At 41.6% G+C, this 24,343-nt stretch overlaps 2 protein-coding genes across 3 annotated transcripts; both read right to left on the bottom strand.

Annotated features, from left to right (window-relative positions):
* Positions 1 to 1,650: 1,650 nt before the first annotated feature.
* LOC101162160 (uncharacterized) lies at positions 1,651 to 6,008 on the bottom strand. Of its 2 annotated transcripts, none has more exons than XM_011487846.3 (2): positions 5,894 to 6,008; positions 1,651 to 4,299 (listed from the first exon to the last, which is right to left on the bottom strand). In XM_011487846.3, exon 2 carries the CDS (start codon positions 4,294 to 4,296, stop codon positions 2,167 to 2,169), a length of 2,130 nt encoding a protein of 709 aa, XP_011486148.2. In that variant the 5' UTR covers positions 4,297 to 4,299; positions 5,894 to 6,008; the 3' UTR covers positions 1,651 to 2,166. The 2 variants fall into 2 exon arrangements, with proteins under 2 accessions (XP_011486148.2, XP_078794241.1); XM_078938115.1 differs by having other exon boundaries at positions 1,651 to 4,303; positions 5,894 to 5,980.
* Positions 6,009 to 18,985: 12,977 nt separating this feature from the next.
* LOC101162400 (uncharacterized) lies at positions 18,986 to 21,323 on the bottom strand. Its single transcript, XM_004080189.3, has one exon. The coding sequence runs from the start codon at positions 21,321 to 21,323 to the stop codon at positions 19,275 to 19,277; it is 2,049 nt and encodes a 682-aa protein (XP_004080237.1). The 3' UTR covers positions 18,986 to 19,274.
* Positions 21,324 to 24,343: the final 3,020 nt, after the last annotated feature.

Below are 24,343 nucleotides of genomic sequence, written 5' to 3'. Positions count from 1 at the left end.
CAGAACATCTGACAGTCAAAAGAGTAATAAGAAGCGATTTGAGCAATGACATTTGATATGTGCACAGATCTTTGCCAATTTTTGCTTCAAATTTTGGGTCATTCTTTCCACCTTGCCCTGGGATTAAAGATGGTACACCATCACATTCTTGTATTTCCGACCCAGAGCTTTCTCCACTTTCCCAAGCCAACGCTCCAAAAGTGGGACCCGTTGTTTAATCGGATCCATTCAGAGAATCCATGCAGAGGAACCTAATAATTGATTAGACACTTAAAGGGCCGAAATCATGCTATCCATAAGCCTTTTATAGTAAACAATATCCATGTATATAATATATTACCTTTGGCACACAAAAAAACAAATTTCTTAATAAATATTGTGTGTTTTTCCAGAGCTTTTTTCCAACCCAGAAGTAAGACGACTCAATCTCTGAGGCACCGGCTTTTGCTCCATGTGGGAGTTGCCCATTTCATGAAGTCAACCTAGAGTCGCCCTCGAAAGTGTGTCTACGTTACCACCTGTCTGAATCACGATTAGATGGAACCTGGAATTATTCTGGGCTGACATCCCAAGATTACCCTCATGTCACCAACTCTGGCCCCCGGATAACATCTAACTGTAGCCGCTGGAAGCACCATGTGTCTAACTATTCGAGAGCCAATGACCAGTTGACAGTTCAGTGGGTGTGTTGCTAAGGGGAGAAAACCTATTACAAACGGGGAGCTTCAGGTACTCTAAGTTTTGTGTTTAGCACTATGCTTCCTTGCCACCTTTACACCCTCATTCTGGACCTGGAGGAGGAGGCCGCACCAGCATCCGCTCTCCTGGGCCCCCAATGTCACTAAATTACGTCAGCCTCATCTGGGCTCTCCTTGTGCCCTGAGCTACTACTTCAGTCCAGGATGGTTGATTCTTTGGTGTGGAGCGGGAAAAAAACCGAGGACATTCTGCGGAGTCCATAAGAAGAGAGTTCTGGGGAGCTGACCGCTCCAGGATACCTCTTGATTTTTTTGGAAGCTACTTTAGGAGCACTTGCTAGGAGTGTTTCCTTTAATTTTAGCACTGCTGTTATTTTATTTATTTTTTCTTTTAGCTCAGCAGTAGTTTGGCAGTTTGGTCAGTTACAATTCAGGCTGGCCATCAACGAATTTACAACAGTGCTGACCTGGAATATATATATATATATATATATATATATATATATATATATATATATATATATATATATAATATATTTAGATATAATTATATATATATATATATAGGAGATGGTCCACTGAAGGCTAAAGAAGCATGATGGAGGAAATAATAACCAACCAAAGACAACTAAGAATTTGTGTGGGGAAAAGGAAATTTACAAGGAGTTTTATTTGTTTCCTTTTGTTATTTTTTTTTATTAAAATAGTTTATTTAAACTAAAAATTGTTTTCTATAATAATTTGTATAATACTTAAATTAGTTAATTAAATATTCTGGTTTCACCTCCTTGTGTCTCATCTCCCCTAGAGTCAGTCTCCCTCATAAAGTGCTTCCGACCAGAAACACATTTATAACAATACTTCCTGCTGTTACATTTCTCAAGCACTGCACACTGCAACAAATCCAGTACTGTTCATCACCTAAATGTAAACAAATAATTGAGATGTTCAGTTATTTCTCAATGTTTTTATTGTTTAGACATGACTATGGGGAACAGTCATTTTTAATGATTCTCTTACAATGTGTTACTTCAAATTCTAGGTATTTATCGGAGAAACAAAAGTACATCTATGGTCCTTCAGAAAAATTCTTTTTCATCTGAAAACTTTTGCCTCAGGAATCATACACAACACCATCAATTCAAGTTACCTAGTCTTATTTTAAAGCTATAAAACTCTGTCTGCTGAACTTGGGACATTCTGTCTCAACATAAACACACTCAGAGCCACATACTGAGTACCAACACTTTCATAAAGAATGGTAAAGTAAAACAAAAACAAAGATCATTTATTATTTTTAACCCTGCCACCTCAACACCAGTGATTATGTAGAAACATGTTGCTAATTTAATTACATGAAATCTGTTTATCTAGAAACAAACACTCATACATGATTACAGTTTAATCACCACCACCCCTTAATCCATATATGCCCTTTGGTTTTTATAAAATATGAAATAAAATGTATCTAAATCAAACCATCCAGGTCTTTGTCTGTCATGCTGGCCTGAACAATTTCTTGGATCCTTTTAGTTTCCTCCGGGTCAGCAGCAGGCAGAATGGCCTTCAGCCCACCTTCAATTTCTTTCATTCTGGTCTCTGTATTTTTCTCAAACTCTTTCTTGTTGCTTAGGACCAATTTTAGAATGCTGTCTTGAGCTTCTTTGCAGGAATTCTGCAGTTTTTGGCGCTCTTGGAGGAACTCTGGCTTGTCCTTATCCATAGACATGAGCTTACCCAGGCTGCTCACTCTGTCCATCAGGTATTTGTTGGACACTTCACAGTAGGTCCCTGAGATCATATGGACCAGGCTGGCGATGTTGGACGCTTGAAAGGCCTGGTTGTACAGCAGGTCTTTGGTAAAGAGCTTAGAGTTGTAGGACAGTGTTTGTACATCTTCAACTTTATCTGCAAACTGGATCATGTTTTTTGAAAGACTGGTTTTTACAATATTGGCCACCATCTGGAAGAAGCGCACCATCTTCTCCCACTGCTCTTTCACTCGGCCCATGGCATCCATACCTCTGACCAGCATTTTGATTGTGGTGTCAAATTCGATTTCTTTAATGTTGCAGTTTTGCATGTCCACCAGGATGTCAGTCAGCTCTTTCTGGTTTCTCTCCATTCTCTCCACAGCCTTGTTATATTCTTCTCTGCATTGCTTCAGCTGTTCTCGGCTCTGCTCGATGCGGAAACGTGCGTTCTCTGATGCTTGCTGCGCGGCAGACTTTTGTCCAGCATTATCCACTGTTTTAAATTCAGCATTACTCTCTGTGTTGGCCATCATTGGAGGTGTGGGAGCAATAGCAGGAACACCAAATTTAATTTTTCTCTTGGAGTCAAAGTGCATAGCTCCTTGATGCAGCTTCTCTGTTTGTTTAATCAGCTTTTCAGTTGTTTTCTTTTCCAATTTCTGATCTGGAGAATACTTAGACAGCTCTTCACAGATGGCAATGCCATCATTGCACAGAGACAGAGCTTTGTCTTTGACTAAGCTCTGTGGGGCATTTGCTATATCAGTAGAGATCCTTTTAAACTGTCGTCTGATAAATTCAGATGTACCTCTATTGCTCTCTACTCCATTTATGTAATTTAGGATTGATTTTGTGAGACTAGGAATCTGTGCAGACTTGCTGTAGATCGCTATGTCTGAGACTGAGTCCACAGCTTTAGTCTTGGGTTGTGGTCCACCTTTTGGTTGTGCCAAATTTTCAGCAATTTGACCAGCTCCAGTCAATCCAGTCAATCCAGTCATTGCAGCTATTCCAGCCGGTCCACCCAATCCTGCCATAAAAATCTGGGGGTTCTGCGCGGCCATTGTAACCACTGCACTACCCATTGTAGCCAAAGCCTGTGATATTGACTCGGCCATCTCCATGCCAAGCATTTCCATCCCTGTTGGGATGGAGTTCATTGATGATTTGAACTCTTCTTGTGCTTCTCCAACCTGCTTTTCCATGGCCTCCATTGCTTTAGTATATTTTTCATTTAGCTCTTTTGCACTCTGTTCTCTCAATTTATTTTCCTCAATTTTATTCTTAACCTTTTCCAGGTCTTCTCCATAGATGTGTTTAGCATTAATGCAGGCTTCCAGCAGCTCCTGGATTAAACAGATGACATCATTATATTTCTTTTCTACACCATCTGCTAGCTCCACACATTCATCTGCTATGGTGCGGATATTTTCCAACTCCTTTGGAAGAAGTTTATCAATAATTTCATCATTTCCCTGAAACAGGATTTTTATTGTATCTTTCATGTGGCCTGGAACTGATGCTGTATAAATACGGATTTGATCCATATTCTTATGGGCCATGTTGAAAGCCTGCCAGCCTAAGTTGCAGACTTGCATAAGACAAGCCCTGAAGGAGTCTGGGTACTTTATGTGCTTGAATCCATCTTTTGGGGGGTTCTTGTTAATGGAGAAGTCTGTGCCTGAAGAGATGAAGACTAACTCCCCCATGATGGCGATGGAGAGGGGAGCAGGAGTCAGATACTCCTCCCAGTTTGCGTTTGGCTGCATCAGCATCTGGGTAGTTTTCCGCATGTCTGCAGCCGTGGTCAGATCCTTAGTGACCTTTGCAATTTGGGAAGCCATTTCCTTTCTAAAAATAAGGTCATAAGAAAAAAGTTAAATTACAAAATTGCTGCCATTCTTACAAACACAAGCAAGAAAATGAAAGAAGTCAGGCTCTCAAGATGGGGCTCAATGAAGGGGGGGGGGGGTATTAAAAAAACTAAGAAAAAAGATTCAGAGCAGCCATGGTTCCCAGTTCTAGTCCTAAAGTCCCCTTAAACTGTATGTTTAGCTCTTCACCTCTCAATTAAGACTTACAGATATCCTAACCAAGTGGGTACAATAGTCCAGTGGTCACCAACCCCCGGGCCGCGGACCGGTACCGGTCCATGAGTCATTTGGTACCGGGTCGCACAGAAAGAATAAATAACTTGCATTACTTCTGTTTTATTTATTTCGGAATCTGAAAGATGTCTTATTTTGAAAAATTGCCCAATTCTCTGGTACATCAGTATCTCAGGGCTGCTCATTACGTCGATCGCGATCGACCGGTCGATCTTCAAGAACATGAGGGTAGATCGCAGGTCAACAAAGATAAATAACAAAAATAACAAAGTACTTCTAAACAATCCACCAGCCAATCAAAATTCTCCCCGATAGGCACTGTACTTGATTGACATGCAGAACGGCCAATCGGACATCTTCTAATACATACGTCACTGCACATGTTTGTTTAAATTCACTAAGCCCAAATTCTGTCTGTCAAGTCGCTTTCTGACGGCAGCACATCAAGTCCCCCAGGAGAAACCCCCTCTGGACATCCAGAGTGTTAATTGAAGCTGCCCTGCGTGTGTCCTCCTGCTATCAGCTTTGCGGTTCTCCCCCGAAAAATACGAGCTCATTTAGGAAGCTGTTTTTCTCCGTGGCAGTGGCACGCGCCTTGTTCGTACAGAGCCAGCAGCGCCTTTGAAATGCCACGCTCCCCGCATTGCACGATTTACAACAGAGCATGACATACGATAGACACTGCTTTCTCTCTTTGTGATAATACGCAATATATCTGTTAATACAAAAGTATTTTTGTGCAATCTTACTGTGTAGTTTTTAATCATCAGTACATAAACATAAAAGGCCTAGCCAGGAGACAGAACAGGAGCCTTCAACTTCCAAAAAAAAGAGCTACATTTGATAGACAAAACTTTTTTTTGCACCATGAGAGTGTGTGAAAGGGAGAGGATGATGAGACCTGTGCGTTGTCAACTGTTAAGCGTGTCAAAATAAAAGCACAGAGTTCGTCTTGATCCGTGTTTGATCCTCCATCATCCTAGTATTGCTACAATAATCATCCGCCTATATTTTAAAAGACCGGTCCGTGAAAGTTTGTGTGATGTCATACCGGTCTGTGGCATGAAAAAGGTTGGGGACCACTGCAATAGTCTACTAAACTTCTCCAAACACGTCATTACTTTTTCAGATCTAGTTGCATTTGCCTTAAATGTCACTTTTTATTCTGACTAAAAAGGTTTAGTCAGGCAGTGACCTTTACTTATTATTATTCAATCACATATAGAATGATATATAATGACAGTCAACAATCATTTTATTCAATACATTTTTTTAAAACACTGCTAAATTTATTATTTGTAATATTGATCAAATATGATAAAGACAGACTTACCTTCTGCTGTTGCTGGTTCAAAGAGGCTTGTGGTTGACAGGTGCTTGTTGAACAAGTTTTTGCTCAGATGCTAAAAGTTTCTACGTTGACTCCTTTTAAATGCATTGGAATGAAACCTGATTGGACGATGCAAAGACCGACGTGTCATTAGCTGCTTATTTTTCTTACAGACATTTTAAATATCTTTGTCTTGCACACTTCTTTTTAATGTTGTGCTGTTAAACAGACAGTTTCTGTTTTTCTTCACAATATTATAAATTATATTATAAAATTATTATTTAAGCCAGATATTCAAATGAAAAAAATTTCACTCCTTAAAAGTCAACTAAGAAGAATAGAAGAAAGTCCACAACTGGAGAGGCTGTTCAACTAAAAACAAAAAACAGGATGAGGTCATTTTTGGTAAAAAATGATTGATACTGATTTTTTAGTCCCGGTTTACCAACACAGCAACCCCCACTTATAGCTTTGACAAAGAAAGATGGACAGAAGCCAATTAAACATTTAGAGGAATGTGAAAACCTGTTTGGCTTCATCTCTGGTCCTCAATTGTTCATGTTTGTGTTAAATACTTCGGATGCAGGTCATCCATTATGTTTGTTTTGAGTTGAGTTGTTTCAAAAATTGGGTACAAGGGTGTTGTTTAATTCCAGTGTTAAAAGGTTTAGCATAGTGTTCTCTTTAGGAATGCTGCCACATAACATTTCAGTGGAGTGATTGACAAATGTGGTGGAAAACTTGCTTTCTTACAGTTTATGATGTGACAAGAAAGTTTCAGACAGAATGTTCTTATTCTGTGCAGACAGCAGCTCAGTCCCCCCAGGAAACATTCACACAAAGTTCAGACTAAGACTGTTGATGGGAAGGGTTTGTCAGTGCAGTGTTTCTCAAACTTTTTCTTTTGTTCCCCCTTTTGAAAGAGGAAAAATGTTCATCCCACCCCAGCACAAAACTATGACAAAATAAGCCAGAAACGTTCAACTTTAATACCATACCAAAATCTTAAACATTCCTGCTACTAGAGACTAGAAAAAAATAAAATAAAGGATCATTCACTTTGTATGTTCTCAAACTGTGGGGCGCTCCTCCTTCTCCAGGGTCAAAGGCTGATCTTCACTTCCCCGTTCGAGCCTCCAGATCGGGTTAAAAAAAAACAGTGCAAAAAAACAGTCTCAGTGTTCTAAGATGAACTTTCTTTATTAAATTTTTAACAATTTTTTCACTCCAAAAACGGCAACTGTCATGCGAGATCAGACAACTTGGTTTCAATGCGCACGCATGTACACACACACACACACACATCTCACAACCAGTGACATGCAGTCAGGTGAGGCAAGTGAGGCAGAGCCTCACCTGTCATGATCGTGATAAAATAGAAAAAGGTAAATTAAGTAAATATTATTTTCCACTGATCTGTGTTAAATATACATTTTCAGTCAAATCAGCACGTTTTTCACAGTTTCTGAGGTTAAAATCGCCGAATTTGAGTGTTGCGCGATCTCAGACGGAGCGGAAACTTCGGGTGAGGCTCGGGAGCGCTGTACCTCATGTCTGACTGTAGGACTCAGTAACAGAGACGTGCGCTGAAAACGCTGCTGTACGCCCACAGAAAAAGCTTCAGGTGAGGCATGCCTCACTAGCAGGGGGCAGACGTGAAAAAGACTAAGAACGTCTGTGCAGCAGCAACTCTCATATCCTGTTCACAACAGTAAACAGATTAACTAACCCTCCAACCCAGCTACCAATAGAACTGCTTTGCACACCTAAATGTAATGAGTTTGCTGTATTTTCAAATGACAAGGTTCAGGGCATTAAAAAAGCCATCAACTCCACAACACATATGACTATCCAACGGCCACGTACTCACTCTAAGCTGACTCACTTTGCACCTGTCACTGACCAAACTGTCCAAGAGACCATCACCCGTCTGAGCTCGTCTACATGCTGCCTTGATGTGTTACCCACTAGATTTCTTAAGTCTGTCCTGAACAGTGTGTTGCCATCAATTACTCAAATAGTTAACACGTCTCTTCAATCTGGAGTATTTCCCAAGGCCTTAAAAACTACGGCGGCCGACTCATGATCGTAAGATTGCAGGTTCGATTCCCGCCTTGCACGCCCATGAGTCGAAGTGTCCTTGGGCAAGACACTGAACCCCACCTTGCCCCTGGTGGGAGGTTGGCGCCAGTGTTCGGCAGCGGAGCCGCCATCAGTGTGTGAATGTGTGTGTGAATGTGTACTTTGGGCCTTCGTAAGAAGGTAGAAAGCGCTATATAAGTATACGCCATTTACCATTTACTGTACTGAATAATTACAGACCTATCTCTAATTTGCCGTTTTTAGGAAAAGTCCTTGAAAAAGTTGTCTACCAACAGCTCACTGACTTTTTTCTTATTAAACAATTCATTTGATGTTTCCAGTCAGGTTTTAAATCCCATCATAGCACAGAAACTGCTCTTATCAAGGTAACCAACGACATCCGCCTGAACACTGATGATGGTAAAGTCTCTGTCTTAATCCTGCTAGACCTGAGTGCTGCCTTTGATACTGTTGATCATGGGATCCTTTTGCACAGACTCCAAGACTGGGTTGGCATCTCTGGATCTGCCCTAAGTTGGCTCAAGTCTTATCTGGAAGACAGGAAGTATTTTGTTGAAATTGGGAGTTGTGTCTCAGACTACATGGGCTTGACTTGTGGTGTGCCCCAGGGATCGATCTTGGGACCCCTTCTGTTCAACCTCTACATGCTGCCACTAGGGCAGTTAATACGCAGTAATACTCAACTCAACTCAACTCAACTTTATTTATAAAGCACTTTAAACAGAACAAGGTTCACCAAAGTGCTGAACAATACAAAAATTAATAAAAGCACATGAAAATATAAAGCATAAAACACATAAAATAGGTCCGGATTCCAACTCAGTTAAAAGCCAAAGTGAAAAAATATGTTTTAAGAGTAGATTTAAAAATACTGAGTGAGTTTATCTGTCTGAGGTACAGGGGCAATTCGTTCCAGATTTTTGGTCCGAAGACTGAGAAGGCTCGGTCACCTCTCAGTTTTCTCCTGGTCTTCGAGACGACCAGCTGTGTCTGATTTGTTGACCTAAGGGAGCGGGGGGGATTGTACACCTGAATCAGGTCAGACAAATATTTTGGGGCGAGTCCATGGAGACATTTAAAAACAAATAGGAGAATTTTAAAATCAATGCGTAAGCGAACTGGGAGCCAGTGAAGAGATGCTAAAATGGGAGTGATATGTTCTTGTTTCCGTGTACCAGTTAGAAGACGGGCAGCAGCATTTTGAACTAACTGCAAACGAGCAAGTAATTTCTGGGAAAGCCCAACATAGAGAGCATTACAGTAGTCCAAACGTGTTGAAATAAAAGCATGGATTAAAATCTCAAAGTCATGGCGGGAGAGGAGAGGTTTAACCTTGGCCAGTTGTCTCAGGTGAAAAAAACTGGATTTCACCACTGAGTTTATATGAGCATTAAAAGTTAAATTGCTATCCAGTTTCACACCTAGACTTGTTGCTGTCTGTTTCAGGTGATCATTTAAAACGCCTAAGTCGACATGTGCCTTAGAGACATCACTTGGACCAAATAGCAGAACCTCTGTTTTTTCCTGGTTTAAGTGCAGGAAGTTACATGACATCCATGTCTTAATGTCATCAAGACATTCTAGTAACTGGTGAGCAGAATATGCTTCTTCCTGTTTTAACGGTATGTAAATCTGACTGTCGTCAGCATAGAGGTGGAATGAAATCCCATGTTTGCGGAGAATAGACCCAAGTGGAAGCAGGTACAATGAAAAAAGAAGAGGCCCCAGAACAGAGCCCTGAGATACACCACATGTGAAAGTTGCTCTACGGGATTCTGCACGTCCAAGACGGACACAGAAGCTCCTCTCATTTAAATAAGATCTGAACCATTCTAAAGCACTACCTCGAAGACCCACCCAGCTTTCCAGACGAGACAAAAGGATTTGGTGGTCAACTGTGTCGAATGCAGCTGCCAGATCGAGCAGAACCAAAACAACATGGTGACCGGCATCCGATGTTAGAAAAATGTCATTTGAAACCCTCAATAGCGCAGACTCGGTACTGTGACGGGGTTTAAATCCTGACTGAAACACCTCAAGGATGCTGTTCTCCTCTAAAAACGTTGTTAACTGGCAGTACACAATTTTCTCCAAAACCTTCGAAAGGAAGGGGAGCTTAGAAATTGGTCTAAAGTTTGACAAAATGGAGGAGTCCAGGCCAGGCTTTTTAATAAGTGGTGTTACTACTGCATGTTTGAAGCACGAAGGCACACTCCCATGAATTAAACTGCCGTTAATTAAATCGAGAACATAGGGAGCCAGAGTGGGAAATACTTCTTTAAAAAGACGAGGTGGAACTGGATCATTGGGAGATCCTGATGGCTTCATCTGACTAATTAATTTTTCCAAGTAAGACAGACTGACATGCTCAAACCGGTGGAGAACAGTAGAACATGAGGTGGAGACGGAGTGACTGAAAGAGGGGGGGCTAATGAGGGTCCTAATGTTCTTGATTTTATCAATAAAAAAGGTCATAAACATCTCACAAACCTCAGTTGAGTTCTCAAGAGAGACCGGTTGTGGAACATTTAAAACAGAGTTAATGGTTTTAAATAAAACCCGAGGATTGTGCTGGTTGCTTGCAATGATGTCTGAAAAATGTTTAGTTTTAGCAGCCTTCATGGTCTTTTGATAAGATCGCCAGCTGCCTCTCAACAACTGGAAGGAAACTTGCAGCCGGTCTTTCTTCCATTTCCGCTCGGCTCTCCTGCACTCTCGCCTGACGGCACGAGTGGTCTCATCTAACCAGGGCTCAGACCTCAACCTGGAGAGCCTTGTTTTTAGTGGAGCTACACTGTCTAAAACAGTTTGACAGGTTGAATACAAGCAGGATGACATGTTCTCAACATCTGAATTGCAGCTCTGATGTTCTGGTAAAATGATGGTAGAGTTAAAAGCTGCAGAGAATTGTGCGGCCGTATGGGAGTTAATAGTGCGACTGCATAAAAAAGGGGCTGGAAATTTAACTGTGTGACATGGCAGCTGTACATTAAACAAAACAGGCATGTGGTCAGAAAACAAAGCATCACAGATTTCAAGGTCGAAAGTTGTTAAGCCATGGGTTAAAATTAAGTCAAGTGTGTGACCATGTTCTTGCGTAGGGGCAGACACAAGTTGAACAAGATTAAAAGAGTTGATAAGATTCAAAAAGTCTCTGGCCGGTGCTTTATCAGGACAGCAGACATGAATATTAAAATCCCCAACTATCAAAATTCTGTCATATTTTGGCATTATTCCAGCCATAATAACATATCTTATCACAACTATGCAGATGATACTCAGATCTATGTGTCACTGACAACAGGTGAATATGGGCCGGTGGATTCACTCAGCCACTGCCTCCAACAGATCAGCGCGTGGATGCAGAACAACTTTCTCCAGCTAAACTCAAACAAGACCGAAGTTATTATTTTTGGCCCACAGAAACAAAGAGAAAGAGTCAGTAGCTACCTTCATTCTCTGTCTCTAAAACCCTCAAATCAAGTCAGAAATCTAGGGGTAATCATGGACTCTGACCTGAACTTTAACAGCCATATCAAGTCAGTAACATCAGCGGCATTTTACCATCTGAAAAACATTGCCAAAATCAAAAACAGTGTCAAAGCGAGACCTGGAGATACTTATTCATGCATTTGTCTCCAGTAGGTTAGACTACTGTAACGGCCTGCTCACCGGCCTCTCCAAACGAGCTGTAAAACAGCTTCAGTACATCCAGAATGCTGCTGCTCGAGTCCTGACCAAAACCAGGAAGTATGATCACATTAGTCCTGTGTTCAGGTCTCTGCACTGGCTCCCTGTACCTCAAAGAATAGACTTCAAAGCAGCTCTGCTTGTGTACAAGTCTCTCCATGGCCGAGCACCAAAGTACATCTCTGACATGTTAGTGCCATATGAACCATCTCGTACTCTGAGGACCTCAGGGGCCGGCCTCCTGTTGATTCCCAGAGTCAGAACTAAACAAGGGGAATCAGCGTTTCAATATTCTGCAGCTAAAATCTGGAACAGCCTCCCTGAAGGCGTAAGACAGGCCTCTTCTGTGTTCATGTTCAAATCTAGACTTAAAACATTTCTGTTTAGCCGTGTATATGACTGAAAGGTCCTATCTGCACTTTTCTTTCATTTCCTTCCTTTCTTTTTAAATCAATTTCAATTTTTTTTCTTTTCTTTTAAAGTAAATTTTACGTTGATTATTTCTATGATGTATTGTGATTTTAATGCATTTTTCTGTTTTGTGAAGCACCTTGAATTACTTTGTGTACAAATTGTGCTATACAAATAAACTTGCCTTGCCTAAAGAAACAGAACTTGAAGTTGGAAAAATACCAGAAATAGTTACTGGTGGGCAAATGTGTGCTGAACACATCTGAGTACTTTAATTTGTTTACAGTACATATGAATAATTTATACACAAGATTTGTGTTCTATCCATGTCTATACAAGACAAATTATATGTAGGACAAATATGTTCTTGTATGTATTTTATAAGCTGTTAGCTGTTGTTGGATGAATGGTGAAATATTCAGTTCGTGCAATTGTAAATCTGACTCCAGAGGAGTCAGTGCCTCACCAGCCATTGACCTCAATGCACGTCACTGCTCACAACACATGCTTTTCTCCATTCTTCAACAAATCTGATCACAGTAGCAGAGAGAGGCAGGTGTAGGTATCCAATCCGTACCGGCCACGTCTGCGAAATCCGGTTGGCCCAACTGTCTGAACACATAGTTATTGTTGTTAACGGCGGCGTTACCCTTCTTTTAAGACTTTTAAACCGGCGTTAACAACAATAACTATGTCTTCAAATGTCCCAGTTAGAATTGGGTTATTGTGAGTGACGCAAGACCCGCATTTTTTTTTTATGTTGCGCCATGAAAAAATCTCTGATGTCCAAACATTATTACTGTCATGGTGCCTCTGTCAGACTCCTCCCCCTCTCCCCTCTGCTTGGCCTAATTCACCGCAGCTGCCGCCACTCAACTCATCAGCCTGCCAGATCTTCATAAGGAGCTCCAGGACCAATATTCTATGCGAGTTCGTTGCCTCTAATGGTGCTTAGTCTGGCCTCTGTTCATCTCATGTGAAGAATCACTCGTCTTCGTCTCACGAACCTTTTGTCCTGTTCCAGAAATACCTACTCCCACGAGTGGACGGCAAAGCTGATTCCCCGAGCAGAAAACCTCCTGAAACTCACCTTCTCAGTGGAGCCTTTGGTCGGACATCAAGTCTCGTCTCAAGCCACAGCTGGACCCTCAAGCTACGCCTCAAGCCATCGACGCCCCTCTGGTTTCGCCTCAAACCCACAGACCCTCTCCAGCCACGTCGCCTCCCTGCCGCATCAAAACAATCTCACCAGCGGAACTAATAAATCATTTATTTACATCTACTCACCTCCTGTCCTCCTTCCGGGTTCCAGCATCTGGGTCTGCCAAGCCTAATCAGTCATGACAATTCCTCCCTCCTCCCCTCCCAGCCTTCTCCCACCCGATGACTCGCGGTTTGAGAACCACTGTGTTATGGGAAGGACGTGATGTTCACATGTATGTTCTGTACCTTTAGACAGAAAAACCTTCAAATCCGTTCATAAAAAAGTGCATGTCTTCTGTTCTGGAGATTTCTACAGGTCAGACTGTTGTCAGAGTTGTTTGGTCTCCTTAAGGCCCGTTCACACCGGGACGAATTTCGCCCGCGATTTTCGCCGACATTTAACGCCTCGTGACTAAACAAAGGGCACCAATGTGAGTGTGCACACCGACACGAAAAAACGGCACGCGTCAAAACGTCTTTTTAAAAAACGCCTCGGGTTCGTTTTTTTGGTTCGACGCGCTGCGTCGAAAACTACACGACCAATGAGAACAGCGCTTTTGCACACGTGTCTGGAGCTTCTGAAGTTACAGTAAAACACAACTTGGGGGCGCTCAAACATCAAACTGCCTTTCTGAGCACACATACCAGCGAAGAAGATAGACGCCAAGTAGCGTCTACACTGCCACGACGAAATAATGACGGACATTCTAAAATATCCCCGAACCAAGCACCTGTTAGAGCTACTGGTGCTTGAAATATTCATGTTTTCTTTGTATGATTCTGACAAGCGCGTAAATACTTGCTCTCTTCTTCTGAGCGAAAAGCGACTTTAAGAAGCGTAAAGTTGTGCAGCGCCACCTTGTGTACAGGAGTATTTCTGTTTTACATTACGCGCCATCTAATGTCAAGGGATGAAATTCCATGTTCACTCGGCTCATCGTCAGCGAAAATCGCCTGGGTGTGAACACAAAAAACGTGGCGAAAAGGGCTGGCGAATAACGCCTGGCGAATATTCGTCCCGGTGTGTACGGGCCTTTAGATTAGCTTTATTTAATCTTTTAAAACAAGTATTTGTTAAACTCCTAATGAAACATTTCCACCACAAAGAGAAGTCGAACCCTCCTGCTTGGAGTTTAACGGGGAGCCAGGTCTGTCCACACTTCCCCTTCTTGTCAGGGTTGAAGGGGATTTGCCCCTACCTGGCTTTCTGCCAGCTCTGCCAGCTGATCGAGTCACTGAAAACGTTATGTGTCAAAAGGTGAGACTCTTTTGGCACAGACCATGTCTGTACATTAACTTAACGTTGAAACTGGACGCCCCTAAAGTGAGAATCCTTTTCGGTGTAACATTGAAAATCCTCCTTTAAATTTGATAATAAAGAAGTAACAAACCTTAAAACAAATATTAAACTCCGGTTAAATTTAGCAGAATGGTTTGCTACTTTCAAGGTAAACATACTGGCATACATTTGGGATGCAACAATTCTCTTTGCAAAATCAAATCAAATCAAACTTCGTTTCAAAACCACTTTTAATCCTCATGTAACTCAAAGTGACCAGAGACGCCGTCACATGCAGCTTAGAGAGAAAAATAAAGTAAGAAAGGGTAAAAATATAATACAGTAGAAAAAAATGATTCCCAGGAAGGAATCTTTTCTTTCACACAAAAGAGCAGCTTTAGAGTTGTTTTACTCACAACAGACACATCAGTACACGGGGCGGGTCTCTGCTCTGCTGCTCACCTGCTGCTCCTCGGGGATGAAGGACTCCTTGCAGCGTCTCTTTTTGTCTTGTATTTTAGACCAGTTTGGAAAGCAATGTGACTGCAGCAATGAGGGAAAGTCTGTACTTTGACCGATCCCCAGTTCTGCGACTACATGAGCGCGTGTATACTCCAGTAACTCCAGTAACAAACTTGTTTTGTTTTAATTAACCTCTGTGTCATTGCATTTAACCGAGAGAAAAATGTCAGAGCCTACAAAACCTTAGTAAAAAAGAAACAATGTAAGTACCCAGTAAATTCCATAAAGATTACCATGTAAATACCCTGAAAGAAGTACCCAGTAGTTACACAATAAATACCATGTAAATACCACTTAAGTACACTGTACTGTTCTGTAAAAGAAAGCATTACCAAACTTTTAGTATCAACTACAACCGAAAACTCATCCTAAGGATTTTCATCGATCATTCCCTAACTTCTTGGGCATCGTAAGGAAGCAATTAAAAAAAATGTTGAAATTAGAAGTTGTCGATTTTCAATGGCGTATGTGGGGAGCTCACAAAAGTGGCGTTTTACTGTTACTCGCACATTTTCTAAACTGAACACTGTGAAACTTTAATCCATGGATCCCTGGCTAAAGCTGAACAAAATACAATATTATTGGACATCAACATATAAGGCATGTGGGGGTGGTTGTCTTCTGACGAGATTCTTCAAAATTCACAATCTGTGCTTAATCCCCCGGCGACCAAAGCATAAACTAGATAGCAAAGGCTTGATAGATGCAGAAATTTGACCAGAAAATTCAGCTCTTCCAACATTACCTTTTCTCGCCAGATGTAGCTCCTTCTGTTGCTCCTTCAGTGTCACAATCTTCTCTGAACCTCCATGGAGATTTTATTACCCAGACAGGTCATCTTGCTGAAATGTTTCTTATTTTTTCCGCTTTTGTAAAAAACTATTTTTCCCGCTCAGCTCTCTGTATCTCTGTATCCATTCGCAGGCTTCCAGGTGAGATCACCGCAATCATACGATGCTGACAATAAAGTGCGATGTTTCAGCTTTCAGAAACCGTTAAAAATTTTCAGAGACAACAAACTGTCACGTAATAGTGGAAATAAAAAAAAGCACTCACGCAAACATGTCGCCATTTGTTTTTGAAGGGTTTAATTGGTTTAAATCTCCTAATTAATTTTTTTCATTGTTTTGACCAACAAAATAACTTTCCTGAATGCACCATCAAAAAATACTACCGTCAATATCTTTTTTCTGTGAATTGTATGTTAATTTTAGGACAAAGCCAGTTATGAAAATCTTGCCAGAATCTTTGGATCACTGGACATGAAAACAACAGGTGTCTGGTTGTTTCTGGGGCTACATGACAGAAATCACACGGATCAACCTCAAAGCCAAATCTACTCCTCAATGTCTCTGCCGATGGGTAGTAATTGTTTATAATTTTGAACTGCATTTCTTTAATTTTGGGGACCACTGGCCATTTTAGGAATTTCCATAGTTGAGCACCTGATGTGAAAGGTGTTGGTCCACACCTGCAACCTCCAGGTTCCTCCTCAGCAGTGATGGCTGGATGGTGTTGAAAGCACTGGAGAAATCCAAAAACATGACTCTCACAGGGCCCCCAGGGGACTCCAGGAGAGACAGGGCCCGATGCTGCAGGTAGATGATGGCGTCATCCACCCCGATGCCTGGTCAATATGCAAACTGCAGCGGGTCCAGTGCTGAGCTCACCTGGGTGGGGAGGGGACTGAGGATGATCCTTAAGATGTGTTTCAGACCTTTCCACACATCACGGATGTTGTTCTGTTCTAGGCGGTGCTGCAGCTTCTTTCTGTAGCAGTCTTTGCACCTTCTGATCTCATATGTCAGGTCCCTTTGTACTCTGCACAGCTCCTCCTTCTCTCCCCGGAAAAAAAAAAAGTCCTCTTCTTCTCATTTAGGAGGGATTTCAGTTCAGGAGTGAGCCAGGGCTTATTGTTGGAAAAACGCTGCACTGTTGTTGTTTTTTTTGTCACTGTGTTTTCCACACAAAAATTAACATAATCTGTGATGCATATACCTTCCTCTCTAGTTCAAGTATCTGTCAACAGTGAAACATCTATTCTCCAGTATCTGAAACACGGTTCCTGCCCCAAATAAAGTGTCATCAATACTGGGCTGTGATCTGAGATTGTAATAGATTCCATCACACAGCTTTTAACTTTATGTGGAATATGTTTAGGTTCACAATGGAAGTCAGGGAAAACAACGAATAAACTCTTTAACAAAAACCTGAATTTTTTTCAGTCCGACATTGTACCTGAACTGTATTAATGCCTGACCCCCGATAACCCTGGGACATGGAGTGGAGACTAGAACTTTCTGTGATATACAGCCTTTGTTGTGCAATAAAAACCATTAGTACACCAACACGTGAAAAAGGCCTTGGTGAGTGTGATGCACTCATATAACACAAAATGGAACAACATTCTTTCCAATGACTTGTGACAACTGAAAATGTTCTTGATGAAATATTTACCTTCAGTATTTTCTCCTTACCTTCTGCTCATTTTTATCTTACCCTTAAATGTTTTTAGATGATTGTTCATCTTATTCAGATTTCTACCAGATCTGTTATGGACAGTGTGTCGTTTTCGCTCCTCTGCCTGTGAATGCTCCCTTCTTTTGCAAGCCTGTCTTCAATGCGCCCACGTTCTCTAACGATTACCTGCACCCCCAGTTTCTCCAGAGTGTCAGAGGCGCTGGTCAAAGTGGCAAAGGTTTTCTCTCTGGAATCCAACTTGATTTTCAGCCGTGCTGGATGCAAACACTTGGCCTGTCTGTTCTTCTGTTTAGGCTTCTTCACAACAGAGTGCACCTTGGATCGCTTCTTTTGTAGCTCCCACGAGTAATCCTGATCGAAATAGATCCTTCTGTCCTGCAACACAACTTTTCCTTGCCTCCATGCTTGTTGCAGAGTCACTTCCTTCACCACAGAATCCAGAGACCTTACAAAAATCGAACGAGGGGCGCTGTTGAGGTTTTTGGTCTGGACTGGAGTGAGCGATGTGCTCTCTCAATATTAATGTGTAGTTAGCTGTTCATTCTCAATGCTAGCAGCATCAGAGCTAGCACAAGCTGAGCACACCGTTGCTCTTTTTTTCTCGTCATTTTATTTTGAAACCCCTTGTTTGTTTGCAAGTCCGGTCTTCAAAGGTGCACTCATGGTGGGCTTCTTTAGATCAACCGATTGGCAGGTATTTTAAAAACTAAAATTGTCACTTTTCTTACTCTTTCGACGGAGCTTCGTGTCTAGGCTGCTACCCTCATCATGACGTCGACGGAAGCCTACGACTTCATGGTGTGTTCATAATGAACATAACAATGTAACTCTATTATTGAAATACAGAAGTGTTGATTTCTCATTTAAATAATTAAATGTAATATTTAAAGCATTCATTTTTAGAATTTTTGATGTAAAATGTTTGTGTTTTCAAGAGAAAAACGTTAACATTTATATGGTAAACGTTACCATATAAAGGGTAACGTTTTACATTACCATTTTTTTGGTAACGTCCATTTATATGATCATGTATATCCAGATGCCCGAGGTGGCTGGGACGTCTGGTATGGATGCCTGCTGGACGCTTTCCTGGGGAGGAGTTCAGTGCATGTCACACTGGGCAGAGGCCCGGGAAAGACCGAGGACACGCTGGAGAGACTACGTCTCTCGGCTGGCCTGGGACCGCCTTGGAGTCCCCCCAAAGGAACTGGAGGAAGTGGCTGAGGAAAGGGAAGCCTGGGCATCTTTGCTTGGACCATTGCCCCTACGACCCGGAATAGCGATGGATGGATGGATGGATGGATGGATGGATGGATGGATGGATATCCATTGGCAGTGTTCCTTAAGACATATTTCCAACGCACTGCAGCCACAAACTAAACATATAATCAAGACATTTAGTTGTTAATATTTTTGTTTATTATGAAGTCATGAATATTAGGCCACAACCACGCTTCAGAATTCTCTTAAAACGTTTTACATCAAATCTTATTTATCAGGAAACCAGTGATTATGCAGAAATAAGTTGTTAGTTTGATTACATGAAATCTGTTTATCTAGAAACAGAAACACTCACACATGATTACAGTTTTATAACTACTGCATCTTTATCCATACATGCTCTTTGGTTTTTATAGAAAATGCAACAAAATTTGTCTAAACCAATTCATCCAGGTCTTCGTCCATCATGCTGGCCTAAACAATTTCTTGGATCCTTGTAGTTTCCTCTGGGTCAAAAGCAAGCAGAATGATCTTCAGCCCATCTTCAATTTCTTTCATTCTGGTCTCTGTATTTTTCTCCAACTCTTCCTTGTTGCTTAGGACCAATTTTAGGATGCTGTCTTGAGCTTCTTTGCAGGAATTCTGCAGTTTTTGGCGCTCTTGGAGGAACTCTGGCTTGTCCTTATCCATAGTCATGAGCTTACCCAGGCTGCTCACTCCGTCCATCAGGTATTTGTTGGACACTTCACAGTAGGTCCCTGAGATCATATGGACCAGGCTGGCGATGTTGGAGGCTTGAAAGGCCTGGTTGTGCAGCAGGTCTTTGGTAAAGCGCTTAGAATTGTGGGACAGTGTTTGTACATGTTCAGCCCTCTGCCCAAACTTTTTCCTGGTTTTTGAAAGATTGGTTTTCACAATATTGGCCACCATCTTGAAGAAGCGCACCATCTTCTGCCACTGCTTTTTCCCTTGGTACATGGCATCCATACCTTTCATCAGCATTTTGATTGCTTTGTCAAAGTCAATCTCTTTAAAACAGCAGAGATGCATGTCCGCCAGGATGTCAGTCAGCTCTCTCAGGGTTGTCTCCATGCGCTTCTTAGTCTTGTTATATTCTTCTCTGGATTGCTTCAGCTGTTCTCGGCTCTGCTTGATGCAGGAAAATGCCTTCTCTGATGCTTGCTGCTCTGCAGACTGTTGTCCAGCATTCGCCTGTGCTGTGGCCATCATTGGAGGTGTGGGAGCAATAGCAGGAACACCACACTTCATTTTACTCTTAGTGTCAAACTGCATAGCATCTTGGTGCAGCTTCTTTGCTTCTTTAATCAGCTTTTCTGTTGTTTTCTCATCCCATTTCTGATCTGGAGAATACTTAGACAGCTGTTCACAGATGGCAATGCCATCATCGCACAGAGACAAAGCTTTGTCCTTGGCTTTGCTCTTTGGGGCCTTTGCTATATCCGTAGAGATCCTTTTAAACTGTTGTTTGATAAATTCAAAATTGCTCTCGTTTTTCTGGTCATATAGCTCTTTCCAGTTTATCTCTACTTTATTCATGTAATTTAGGATTGTTTTTGTTAGAATAAGAATCTGTGAAGACTTGCTGTAGATCTCTATGTCTGAGACTGAGTCCACTGTTTCAGTCTTGGATTGTGGTCCACCCTCTGGTTGTGCCAAATTTTCAGCGGTGGCAGCCATTGCATTCAATCCTGACTCAAACTTTGCTTGGTCCTGCCTGGCCAATATAAAAACTGGACTAACCATCGTAGAGATTGTCTGTCTCATTGTATGAGCCATCTCCATGCCAACCATCTCCATCCCTGTTGGGAGGGAGTTCATTGATGATTTGAGCTTTTCTTCTGCTTCTTCAACCTGCTTTTCCATGGCCTCCATTGCTTTAGTATATTTTTCATTTAGCTCTCTTGCACTCTGTTCTCTCAATTTATTTTGCTTAATTTTATTCGTAACCTCTTCCAGGTCTTCTCCATAAATGTGTTCAGCATTAACGCAGGCTTCCAGCAGCTCCTGGATTAAACAGATGACATCATTATATTTCTGTTCTACACCATCTGCTAGCTCCACACATTCATCTGCTATGGTGAGGATGCTTTTCAACTCGTTTGGAAAAAGTTTTTCAATCATTTCATCATTTCCCTGATAGAGGATTTTCACTGCATCTTTCATGTGTTCCGGAACAGAGGCAGTGTGAATGCGGATTTGATCCATATTCTTATGGGCGATGTTGAAAGCCTTCCAGCCTGAGTTACAGACTTGCATAACAGCCTCCCTGAAGGATTCTGGGTACTTTATGTGCTTGAATCCATCTTTTGGGGGGTTCTTGTTAATGGAGAAGTCTGGGCCTGAGGAGAACAAGACTAACTCCCCCATGATGGCGATGGAGAGGGGAGAAGGAGTCAGAAACTCCTCCCAGTTTGCGTTTGGCTGCATCAGCATCTGGGTAGATTTCCGCATTTCTGCAGTAGTGGTCAGATCCTTGGTGACCTTTGCAATTTGGGAAGCCATTTCCTTTAAAAAAAACAAATCATAAGAAAAAGGTCAAATTACAAAATGGCTGCCATTCTTACAAACACAAGCAAGAGGTCAATATTCTTTTTCTTATATGGATAAGAACAAATGAAAGAACCCCCCCCCCCCACAAAAAAAGTTACAGGCAGAAGGATTTCAATGAAGTAGGGGTATTAAGAAAATCTATGAAAAATGAGTTTGAGGGGTTAGATTGAATAAAAACAGAAACCGCTTCAGTGTGGAGCTGAAAAAAGAAATCTTAAATTATCTGAAAGAGAAAACATTTAATAAATCAGTTTTATCTTTTACACCACAAAGGGCTTCGCAGAAATGCATAAGTAGGCAGTATTCAGGACAAAATAAATGCAAATAAAATGCTTGACATGCTAGAATTTTACTTAATTTGGCCTTTTTTTTATTATAAATGACTGTTTTTGTAGAAAAAACTGTTTTTATAAAAAAATAATAATAAATAATTTAGAGATAATCACATCCAAAGAATCCAAGTTGGCAGCATGTTCTTTTTATCTCTTAAGTGTCTGTGTTTTTTTGTTGTTGCTGTTGTTGCAGGAATAATATTTCCTGCGAACAAGTTATTAATTTGTGGGAACAAGATATTAATCTTTGGGAACGAGATATATTTTAATTTTTTAATGTCTGGGCACGGGCTCCGTAGTATAGCACGAACTGCAGAGTGGCAGAAACTACAATTTTTCACACGACTTTGTCTTCTTTTGAAGTAAAAAAGCGTCTCGTTACTGCAACTTTGTTATCTGTGCTGGATTATGGTGATATTCTGTATATGAATGTCTTGTCTTCATGTCTCCAAACGGTTGTACTGAAGAGTACAATGGCCGTCTCTGGCCACTAGGAGGCAGGACATTGGTGAAGTTTCATTTACAAGCCTTTGCTTGGATTACTGCCTCCCTAAATTTGTTCCCTAACCAAAAGGAGAAGTGTGTAATCTTGTTCCTTAAGATCAAAAGACCAGTTGTTGCTTTCTGTTCCATTTGCCCGCAGAGAGATGGGGGGGAAAGCCTTTGTCCACCCTTCTTCTTTTGCTTGGAATATGCTGCAGAAATACTGGAAACTAACTGAACTGGGATTCTTTAAACATTTTGAGAACAAGCTCAAAGCATTAGAGACTGCAATGACAGAATGACAATATAGAGAAACTGAACGCCTGCATCAGTGACATCAAGACCTGGATGACAATTAATTACCTCCTCTTGAACCCAGAAAAACTGAGGTCATTATACTAGGTCCTAAAAACCTCAGAGATGCTCTGTCTGCTCAGATAGTCTCCCTGGATGGCATAAGTATAGCCCCCAATTCCAGTTAGAAACCTTGGGGTTTTATTTGACCAGGATTTATCATTTAAGGCTCACATATCTCAGGCGTGTAGAACTGCCTTTTTTCACCTGCGGAATATTGCTAAGATCAGAAATATACTTTCTAAGAGTGATGCTGAAAAACTCATCCATGCATTTGTTACGTCGAGGCTGGATCACTGTAACTCCTTGTTAGCAGCGTGTCCTAAGAGTTCCTTAAGAAGTCTCCAGCTTGTTCAGAATGCAGCAGCTAGATTGTTAGCTGGAACTAGCAGAAGAGATCACATCACTCCTGTGTTAGTTTCGCTCCATTGGATCCCAGTTGATTCTAGAATCAAGTTCAAGATCCTCCTGTTAACCTATAAGGCCTTACATGGAATGGCCCCGTCCTATATTAAGGACCTCATAGTCCCTTACCAACCAATCAGAATACTTCGCTCGCAAAATGCAGGACTGCTTGTGGTTCCTAGAATTAGTAAAAGTACGGTTGGAGGTAGAGCGTTTAGCCACCAAGCCCCTGTCTTATGGAATAAACTCCCAGCTCATGGAAGAGAGGCCGACTCAGTTTCTACATTCAAAGTTAGACTGAAAACATTCCTCTTTGGACAGGCTTATTGTCAGACTACTTAGTATTCAGAGATTATTTAACTTAATGTTAATTTGTTTAAATTAAACTTAATAGTAACTATTTGTTTTAAAAGGTTGCTAGAAGTTGAAGCTGGGGTAACTATGGTGCACTGGGGTTCTGTCCTCTTTTCTCTTCTACTTCTACCCTTCCTCTCCTCTATTCTTGATCATTTAGTTCTCCATGCCTCTGTTTGGTGCAGTGATTCATGTATTGTCCCTCTTTTCCTCTCCCCTCCTGGGGAGTGGGAGTGCTTCCAGACTGCAGTTGGCTCATCCTTGCTCCAGTTCCTGACCGAGTACCTCGTCTCTGCTCCTGCTCCTACACCTGGCTGTGGTTCCTGTCTCCGGCTCGACTCTCGCCCCTGACTGTCCCCACAACCACGGCTGGATGAAGCTCGTCTGCTGGACTTTTATATATGTAGTTGTAGATTTAGATAAGTTAATTCTTCTCTAAAAGTTCTGGTAAATCGCCTGTCCGTCCTGGGGGAGGATCCCTCCTTCATGTGGGCACCCCTGAGGTTTCTTAGCTTTAGTATTTTCCTATTGAACTCTATGTATTCATGATCCTTTTGAGTTCATGTTTTACTTCGAAGCCCATCGAGACGACTGTTGTTGTGATTTTGGGCTATACAAATAAAATTGAATTGAATTGCAATACTAAATAAATGGAACAGAACCTTGTTCTCACATCTCACAAGACCCAAGGTGTAGGCTGTGCAAAGAGGCGCCTGAAACAATCCAGTACATAACTGCAGGGTGTAAGATCCTGGCAGGTAAAGCATACATGGAGTGCAATCAAGAGGCTGGAATAATATACAGGAACATGTGTGCAGAATATGAACTGGAAACCCCCAGGGTCAAAATGGGAAACACCTCCGAAGATGGTAGAGAGTGACAGAGCAAAGATCCTGTGGGACTTCCAGATCCAGACTGATAGGATGGTAATGGTGAACCAACCAGACATTGTAGTGGTGGATAAAGAACAGAGGAAAGCCGTTGTGGTGGATGTGGCAGTGCCAAGTGATGGGAACATCAGGAAGAAGGAACATGAGAAACTGG

The sequence above is a fragment of the Oryzias latipes genome, chromosome 19 (assembly GCF_053564925.1).
Source record: "Oryzias latipes strain Hd-rR chromosome 19, Olatipes_Hd-rR_3.1".
NCBI classification, from domain to species: domain Eukaryota; kingdom Metazoa; phylum Chordata; class Actinopteri; order Beloniformes; family Adrianichthyidae; genus Oryzias; species Oryzias latipes.
Note: the sequence above shows the minus strand (reverse complement) of the source record. Positions and strands in the feature narration are given on the sequence as shown.